Below are 9,634 nucleotides of genomic sequence, written 5' to 3'. Positions count from 1 at the left end.
ATCCAAAGCAGCGGGAAGTGCAGCCACATCCTAAGCCTTCTCCAACAATCAATGCAACAGGTTAGCAGAATGATCACCAGAGTATCACAGAGAAGACTTGGCATGAAGGAGGGTGACACGATCAAGTTAGTCAAGAGCCTGGTGGTCAGCCGCATAACATACTCACTCCCCTACCACAAGATGACACAGCACGAAAAAGAACAAGCAGACACTTTAATCAGAAAGGCTTTCAAGACGGCCCTAAATCTACCAAAAAATACGTCAAACGAGAAGCTCCTCAAGTTGGGAGTCCACAATACGTTTGACGAGCTAAAGGAAGCTCAAATAGGGGCCCAAATGTACAGGCTCCAGCAGTCAACCACCGGCCGAGAGCTCCTCCGAAGGCTGGGCTACTTAAGTGAAGAAGTGGAAGATAGGGTTGCGGGCATACCTGACAACATTCGCCAAACACTCAGGGTGTGCCCAATCCCTCGCAACATGGACCCTAATCTGCACGCAGGGAGAAGGGCTGCGAGAGCAGAGTATGTAGAAAAGCACTTAGCTGAAAAAACATTTGTAGTATACACAGATGCGGCTTTGCATCGATGGAACAGAAACACGAAGGAACACAGAGTAGTATCGGTGGTGGTGAACCATCGAGGGGACCTAGTCACCTGTATATCACAGAGCGGCTGCCGAGTATCCGAGGGGGAAGAAGCTGCTGTTGCGCTAGCAGTAGCTGAAGGATACCGCAGAAATAAATCGCTCACAGCGATCACTGACTCCAAAGAAGCATGCAGGCACTACACTAATGGTAGGATCAGCAAGGGAGCGCTACGCATCATCCTCCAGGCGGGACCCCCGAACAAAGAAATTCAGCACAAAATTTTCTGGGTGCCGGGGCCCACCGGGGTGACTGGAAATCAGAGGGCCGACGATCTAGCTCGCGAACTTACCAACCGAGCAGATACATCAAGTGACCCTGAGCCCACCACAACGGTGGAACCATCGTGCGTGGAAATCCTAAATCACTACAGAGGACAGTTCCCGGGTTCGAACCCGACCGCGGCGGCTGCGTTTTTATGGAGGAAAAACGCTAAGGCGCCCGTGTGCTGTGCGATGTCAGTGCACGTTAAAGATCGCCAGGTGGTCGAAATTATTCCGGAGCCCTCCACTACGGCACCTCTCTTCCTTTCTTCTTTGACTCCCTCCTTTACCCTTCCCTTACGGCGCGGTTCAGGTGTCCAACGATATATGAGACAGATACTGCGCCATTTCCTTTCCCCCCAAAACCAATTATTATTGCTACAGAGGACAGAGGATAGCGTATCCTCCACCATACCAGCTATTAACGCAGTATGAGGCAGTCGGTTGGCGTAGACTGCAAACAGGAAGCTTTCATAACTTACACATACTTCACAAAATGTTTCCGAACCATGCAAACAGGAAGCTTTCATAACTTACACATACTTCACAAAATGTTTCCGAACCAGTACGCGGACACATGCAAGTGGTGTGCAGCCACCCCCACTTTATACCATATATGGTACACTCCCATGTAATATATTACACGGGAGTGTAAAAACAATTATTCATTCCATAAACTAAAAAGAGCCCAATGCGGAACAGTGGGAGAGCCTGCTCACCAGCACCGTGCTGGTGGTCCAAAAAGGACTGGTCCAGCATGCGTATGAGGTAGCAAGACTCAGTGGGGGCCCTGGAATAAGGGCACCACCCCTGGAAGACTCGGAACTTCAACATGAAGACACCCGGGTCACCCTGAATCGACCAATTTTTGGCGCCAATAAAGTTTCTCTCTCTCTTACGTTCACAACAAAGGCGCTGAGCACAAACTGCACATTCCGCTCTTTTACTCAACTCGGTGGTGCACGTGACCCCATGCTTGCCTTGACTTTGGCTGCGTCAGCAGAGTTGAGAGAAATGCTTTTCACTTTCCGAAAAAAAGGCCTTACGTGGGCCTTTTAGCAATGAAAACAATAGCCCGGCTGAAAGTTTGTGCACGCGGTTATAAATTTTGCGCGTGCATTAGGTTTACCGGCTGTCATCAGCGTCATTTCCGAAAGACACCTCACCGAGTATCACCGAGCGTCAAAGTGACACTTCAGAAAGCACGAAATGGAAGCGTACTGAAAGTGGCATCAAAGTGCATTATTTATTTATTTATTTATTTATTTATTTATTTATTTATTTATTTATTTATTTATTTATTTATTTATTTATTTATTTATTTATTTATTATTTATTTATTTATTTATTTTATTTATTGTACCCTCAGGGCCAAAGGCATTACAGAGGAGAGTGGGTTTAGGATAAACAACAATGAAATAGAATAGAGTGAAAATAGGTATTATAAAATAAAATTTCCTCCAGAATAAAACAAATAACAACATCCAGAAAACGTAAATAGTATTGAAACAATGCATACAATACAGTGGAAGCAGATAAAACACACAATCAACTTTCTTCAGAATAATCAATATTAGTTAAAGCATCATGAAAGATTTTATTATCAGGAATGGCTGCAATATCGGGGGGAAGGCAGTTCCATTCCACAGATGTTTTCGGAAGATAAGATTGAAAAGAAGATTTGGTGTGGCATGTTGGGATGCCAACCTTGTGGCGGTGATCGATGCGACGTGAAATGTATTCGGGGGGTGACATAAAATGAAATTATGACACCCGTGAAAGCTTGCGAAGCTATAGCCTTCTCAAGATAAGCCTTCTCAAAATAAGCTTTCTGAGTTGGAAGAGCGCTTTTTTCGGCATGGAGTTATCAGCGGTGTAGTCCATCACAATATAGATAAGACGTGCTTACTAGTGGGATGGCTAACTAATACTGAACAGCTAACTTATAAAATTCTATTACTGTTAGGCTCCTTAATTATCCAGAGACCTATAGCCCACAGTAAGTAATATTCATATCAGTTTTTTATACAACAAATTTTGGCTATTTCGACCAGTTACGTGCATTGGAGAGGTTGCTTTGCCTGCAAGCTTCTCGAAACCGCTTGTATTTTGGCGCAATGTAGCAGAATTTAGTTGAGCCACAGCACCGAGGGGAAGGGCGTTTTCGAAATTCTAAAAAAATTGATATGGATGCTACTTACGGCTGGCTACACTCGTTTCAGGAATTAAGGAGCCAAACAGTAATAGTTTTAAAGTTTATTATACATTACTAGTTTTCCAGCCTGCGGTTTGGGACGTCTTAACTGTATTGTGATGCACTCTACCACTGACGACTCTATGCCGAAAAATAATAATAATTGGTTTTGGGGGAAAGGAAATGACGCAGTATCCGTCTCATTTATCGTTGGACTACTGATCCGGAGTTCCCGGGTTCGAACCCGACCGCGGCGGCTGCGTTTTTATGGAGGAAAAACGATAAGGCGCCCGTGTGCTGTGCGATGTCAGTGCACGCTAAAGATCCCCAGGTGGTCGAAATTATTCCGGAGCCCTCCACTACGGCACCTCTTTCTTCCTTTCTCTCCCTCCTTTATCGCTTCCCTTACGGCGCGGTTCAGGTGTCCGACGATATATGAGACAGATACTGCGCCATTTCCTTTCCCCAAAACCAATTATTATTATCACCTGAACCGCGCCGTAAGGGAAGGGATAAAGGAGGGAGTGAAAGAAGAAAGGAAGAAGAGGTGCCGTAGTGGAGGGCTCCGGAATAATTTCGACCACCTGGGGATCTTTAACGTGCGCTGACATCGCACAGCACACGGGCGCCTTAGCGTTTTTCCTCCACAAAAACGCAGCCGCCGCGGTCGGGTTCGAACCCGGGAACTCCGGATCAGTAGTCCAACGATAAATGAGACGGATACTGCGTCATTTCCTTTCCCCCAATACCAATTATTATTATCACCTGAACCGCGCCGTAAGGGAAGGGATAAAGGAGGGAGTGAAAGAAGAAAGGAAGAGAGAGGTGCCGTAGTGGAGGGCTCCGGAATAATTTCGACCACCTGGGGATCTTTAACGTGCGCTGACATCGCACAGCACACGGGCGCCTTAGCGTTTTTCCTCCATAAAAACGCAGCCGCCGCGGTCGGGTTCGAACCCGGGAACTCCGGATCAGTAGTCCAACGATAAATGAGACGGATACTGCGTCATTTCCTTTCCCCCAATACCAATTATTATTATCACCTGAACCGCGCCGTAAGGGAAGGGTAAAGGAGGGAGTGAAAGAAGAAAGGAAGAAAGGGGTGTCGTAGTGGAGGGCTCCGGAATAATTTCGACCACCTGGGGATCTTTAATGTGCACTGACATCGCACAGCACACGGGCGCCTTAGCGTTTTGCCTCCATAAAACGCAGCCGCCGCGGTCGGGTTCGAACCGGAAAAAAAAAAAGCCTGTTTTTAAAAATTGTGCGAAGTTTTTAGGTGAAACACCCTGTATATGCAACTGCACCGAAAGCAAGTATTAGCTGATATAGTTATCTTCTCTCGATTATACGGCCTGAAAAGGAAGCTGCTACGCAAAAATTGTTTAAGCAAGGGAAAACAAGCGGGAAAGACAAAATGGCTTGTTATTAAGCACCGGGAAAAATATGACGATGCGGGAGCATTGCAACATAATGACGTCATTTACTTTTCCCATTCCTGCGCACGTTGCTTTGTTTTTTTTTTTTCTTCTCCGGCGCTGTCCATGCACATTTCCCGTCAAGCACAGCAAACTTTTAGCATAATCTGAGCGAGTATGTTGCCTTGTTTTCTTCCGCTCGTGTGTCCTGAGGCGGAATTACTGTATAGCAGTGCATGCTCTGCATCTCGGCTCTGTCGAAGTACTCGCGTTTTACCTTCTGTTCCGAGCTTTTTTCCCCATACCTTGTAAGATTTCACTATAACAATCAATATACGCGCAGATCGCCTTCGGCAGGCTTGCATTTTCGTGGGATTAACGCTTTTGCTATCATCATTGCTTTTCTATGGCTACTCTGTGGAAGCGATGGAAAAACTTTAAAAAGAAAGATTCTGCTACGCATCGGAAGAATGGACCGTTACCTTCAATATTTCGATAACAGTGTCTTACAGTATTCCAATATTCAAAATGTTTGTGCAAGAATGCTGGACATGCGTGCGACTGCACTCAACTTTTACGTCGGGAGTAACGGGCAGTCGTTTTGAAAGTAACTCCTTGTTGATCCGTCCCCATGGAAACGGTTCTTTTTCCACTCCCCTAAATCCCGCTCCCCCGGGCAATACTAATCACTTGATCACTTGTGCATGTGCACTGCTCGAGACACCCTGCCTATTGAACTGCGCTATCCATTCATCAGTCTCACTGCATGCTGAAACCAGCAACACTGACGGAGGGGTACGATGCGGTCGGGTCCCCTCCTCCTCACGGGTGGCTAATGAAAGGCGAGGAACGAGTCGGCCGTTTCTCATCTGCAGCGCGGGGCGAAGCACGGCCGGCGCGGAGGCCTCGGCCGTCTCTCATTACCATGGGAGATATCTCACTCGGCAGACGACAGCCGGGCCGGAGGGGGAAGAGCTGGCGCTCATATTTGCGAGACAAGCCCGATCACCCACCGCGATGGCTCGGGTCAAGAAAGCAGCGCCGTTACAAATGCCCAAGGGCGGACAGATTTCATTATTAAAAGAGCGGAGAGGGGGAAAGGGCGCCCATCGACCCGGCGCTGTGCCCGGTACCGCACGCCGCCAGCGCAGCGAGAGCGAAGACACTCGACGCTAATGGGATTCATCGAAAAGGTATCTGCGCCGTCAATCACGTGTCGACCTGTGCCGGTGGCGCCGCGGTTGCCCGCACCCCACCCTTCGTGGAAACAATTAGCGCGGGGCCGAACTGGGCGCAGCAGTTGGCCATAATGTGACCGCAGGGCCGCTCACGGCGACGCTGGGATGCCCGGGACGACAGCTTCATTACGGCAGCGCCGGGCCGAGCGGCGCGACTCTGATGAAGTGCGGCGGGCCCTTGTCTCCTCCGATTGAGCCGTCACCTGGCCACTGGGTCAGCGCGGCGGCGCTCCCCAAATTAGTTGCCAGCGTCCTCGCTCAAAGCGGCGGGCAATTGCCGGAATGGCCTCCTTCGCCGAACGGGGGAGGAAACGGGCTCATTAGGCGACCCCCTCCCTGCGGGGGGCGGGGCCTCTCCCGAGTAAGGCGGGCCCGGCGCCGGCGGCGGCCAATGGGCGGCGCGAGCGGCAGCCCCGGCGCACGCGTGGCGCGGCAGCCGGCTGCGCGCGCGGCGCAGTCCCGCGGCCAGGCAGAGCAACGCTGTAGTCGCGCGGCCAGACATGACGGGTCTGCAGCCGGCCAAGAAGCTCACGCCGTTCTCGGTGGAGGCCCTGCTGGCCGACGTGGTGACCAGCGGGCCCAGGGACGTGCAGGAGGCCCAAGTGACCAGCTCGTCGAGCAACGCGGAGCCGGACTTGTGCCTGCCGCCCGAGCAAGCGCTCCACTGGGGCGCCGCCTGGTTCACGCGATCCCCTCCCGCGCCTGGACACCTCGGTGAGTGCCGCCTCGCGAAACTACTTCGGAGGTTGCAGTGTCGCGGTCAGTCTGATCACCCACGCCCCCTGCAACCTCCGGAGAGGCAAGCGCGTATTTTCAAAGCGCGTTTGAATTCGGCCCTGTGCTGCGGTGTGGGACTTTGCGGAAGGGCATTTGCTTTGTAAGTCTCTTTCATGTTAAAAAAAAAAAAGAACATATTTCTCCGTTGAGTTACTTTTCGCGCTTATCTCTTGGTTGGCGAGATCGCTTTCGTTGCCCTGCGTGCGCTATGCTAGCCACTTGAGACTAACACGTGGTGGTGACATGCTGGAAGCCGTTACGCCTCCACGGCGGCATACTCTCCGGCCGTAAGCAGTTCGTATCGGTGGCGAGGCATGCGACTCGAGAGGGGCAGCTTTAGCCGCCTGCAGGCTTTGACGGGCAGTGTGACGTTCTGCTGCGCAGAGGCCCCCGGCGGACCGTGCAAGTTGCCGGCGCCGGTCAAGTGCCAGCTCCGCAAGCACAAGTCCAACCGCAAGCCCCGCACGCCCTTCACGACTCAGCAGCTTCTCTCGCTGGAGCGCAAGTTCCGCGCCAAGCAGTACCTCTCCATCGCCGAGCGCGCCGAGTTCTCGTCCTCGCTGAGCCTGACGGAGACGCAGGTCAAGATCTGGTTCCAGAACCGACGCGCCAAGGAGAAGCGGCTCAAGGAGGCCGAGATCGAGCGGCTCCGCATGGCCGCCCGGCCACCCGTGCTGCCTTTCTTCGGACCCTTTGGCGCGCTGTGCGCGGCGCCCGGCGCCGGCCTGCATGCGCCCGTGTTCGCGCCAGCCGTGTTCGCACCGCCGCCCCCGCCCCCCGAGCGACAGCCGCCGCCCTAGGAGGAGGACCACCTGTGAATTGTAAATACCTGTACATAGCCTGGACAGAGCGCCAATTAAATTATTTTCCTAAGAGCCCTTCGCTGTGCTGCTGCTGCTGCTGCACCCAGGGCAGCGACGCTCGGCGCCCCATAGCTTGCTGCTCGTTCGAGCGCACTCTGCGTCACGGTGATTTGTCTGTCTCCTCGTGGTGGGGTCGTGACCCCGCGGGGCTGTTAGCCGTGGAAGGGCGGCGCTTGCGTGCTGCTGGGTGCGGGGCATTTGCGCGACGCGGAGGCTGGCTTCTGGCTCTCGGCCGCCGTCCACAGTCCAGTGCACGGCTAGCCGGAGCCCGGGGCCCCTCGAGCGCTGTCTCCTCTCGTCGCGAATGGAGAGAGGACCCGCGGCGTATATGCGAACGCTTGGAACGTTTGGACCGCAGTGAACTGACAGTTATTTTCCCCGTCAATCACTCTATTCCCAACTGTCGCCGCGTAAGTCTACTGCCGATGGACGTCACTGAAGGAGAGTGAAGGGCTCTAATGGAGACAGAGCAAGCTGCTGACAGAAAATGAACAGTGCGACCGTTAGGTAGAATGCAGTACGCGTCTTTACTTTCTCTGCTTGAGAGACCCTTAAGTAATATGCTTTGCAGTGTGCACTGGGCCTGATATGAATACAGTTATTAAAGTTTGCTCTCTTTACCGTGCGTATGCGAGAGAGGATGTGTTGCAGAAAATCTTAACTGCTGTTATGATTAGTGAAGGCCACTACCTTCAGAGAAATACGCATGTTTATAAAATAAACAAAGGGGTGATCAAGCGTGTTGCTATTACCATTATAAGTAATGCATTTCTTTGCACACTCAAGTGCAGCTTTCTCGGGCAAACATTTTGAAAATTGGAAATTTTTAAGGCACTGTTATGGAAATATTGAAGGCAATTGTCTATTATTCCGGTATGTAACAAAATCCTTCGTTTAAAGTGCTTCCAGCGACTGCGTCGAACAGTTAAGACTGCCATAGAAAACCAATGGGGAGTGCTTTTGAAGATAGCAAAAACGTGAATAGAAAAAAAAATACAAGACTGCCGTCGGGGAATTTGAGGATATATTGATTCTTATATTCATATCTTACATTTTATGAGAAAAAAAATTGCGTTCATAAACGGTTTCCCGCTCAAAAAATGCTTTCGTCCACAATTGCTGGGCATATGTATGGTAGTGCACGTTCGTCGGAAGGAAGATTTGTGGTTTCCCATTTGGGGGTATACTCCTGCCCCGACATAAGTCGGTGCGCAGCAAACGCCACTTAGGAATGCGGCTTCGACGTTCAGCCTGACCAAAATGCCCATGCGCACAGATTATGCTCACAGATGTGTCGAAGTGCGCGATGCGTGCCTTTCTTTTTGCCTGACCGCTCAGAGTTACGAAGCACTTCGTGCGAGCCTGTAACGTAATTCCGAGCGCGCAACAAAGCAATCTCTCAACTGCATATGTAGTCCAGGGGTCGCAAATAGGCGGCTCAGCGGGCCTTGAGGGTATTAACCTTCGTTCTCGACGAACCTCAATCGTTTCTCCCCCCCCCCCTCCCCCCCTTTTTTTTCTTTCTGATAATCTATAGCTTTAAGTCTACCTGGCCTGCCTACGTTAGTACTTCGCTCTTAGTCATAAGAGCCTAGAAACATTGAGTACGGTAGGGAAAAAACAGTCCTAAAAAAAGAACAGAAAGAGAGTTGACAAGTGCACGTTAAAGTAGTACACATATTTGTTTTGGTATATTTTTGGCTTAATTTTTGACGTTTGCTTATTTTTTTTAACCATTTCTTTCTCCTGCTCCCTCAGGCTACTGGCCGTGGTAAACAAAATTTTGGCAGTGCGGCCCGCGTGGTAAGTTGAGTTTCAGACCCCTGGTACAGCCTCTTCGGCTGTATACACAGACAGGCCTGGTACTGCTTTGCGTGTCGACCTATACCATTAAATTATTGAATAGCAGCTCTTCTATTTTCTTTCATTCCGGGCAGCTGAAGCTTTCATAACATACGTAAGCAGAGGAACCATTAAAGTTCTAGCAAAATTAGCATGATCATACGCTGCCTCCGTAGAGATTCCGGTGCAACAGTAAATAGTCTCTAAGACGCCAGCAGAGCATCAGTCATTCTCGCAAGCGCCTAAGGACAAACCTTCGAACGCGCACTTGGGCATACATGTATTGGAAACGCGCAGCAGCAGTGTACGACTCCGGTATTGGAAGGCGCGATGTTCGACGAGCAGGCTCGTTCTGTATATTTTGCATTGTTTCAATCTCGCGCGCTCCAGGCAAAT

At 50.7% G+C, this 9,634-nt stretch overlaps 1 protein-coding gene across 1 annotated transcript; it reads left to right on the top strand.

Annotated features, from left to right (window-relative positions):
• Nucleotides 1-6,222: 6,222 nt before the first annotated feature.
• Nucleotides 6,223-7,405, top strand: LOC144131498 (homeobox protein MSX-1-like). The gene is made up of 2 exons (XM_077664454.1): nt 6,223-6,470; nt 6,918-7,405. The coding sequence occupies exons 1-2, from the start codon at nt 6,257-6,259 to the stop codon at nt 7,331-7,333; spliced, it is 630 nt and encodes a 209-aa protein (XP_077520580.1). The 5' UTR covers nt 6,223-6,256; the 3' UTR covers nt 7,334-7,405.
• The last annotated feature ends 2,229 nt before the right edge of the window (nt 7,406-9,634 follow it).

Source organism: Amblyomma americanum, chromosome 1 (assembly GCF_052857255.1).
Source record: "Amblyomma americanum isolate KBUSLIRL-KWMA chromosome 1, ASM5285725v1, whole genome shotgun sequence".
NCBI classification, from domain to species: Eukaryota; Metazoa; Arthropoda; class Arachnida; order Ixodida; family Ixodidae; genus Amblyomma; species Amblyomma americanum.
Note: the sequence above shows the minus strand (reverse complement) of the source record. Positions and strands in the feature narration are given on the sequence as shown.

Bases quoted from the DNA above. Each gene is read 5' to 3' on its own strand.
- LOC144131498 (XM_077664454.1), top strand. From the start codon at position 6,257: ATGACGGGTCTGCAGCCGGCCAAGAAGCTCACGCCGTTCTCGGTGGAG. The intron at 6,471-6,917 runs GTGAGTGCCGCC...TCTGCTGCGCAG, and splicing joins TCCCGCGCCTGGACACCTCG to AGGCCCCCGGCGGACCGTGC.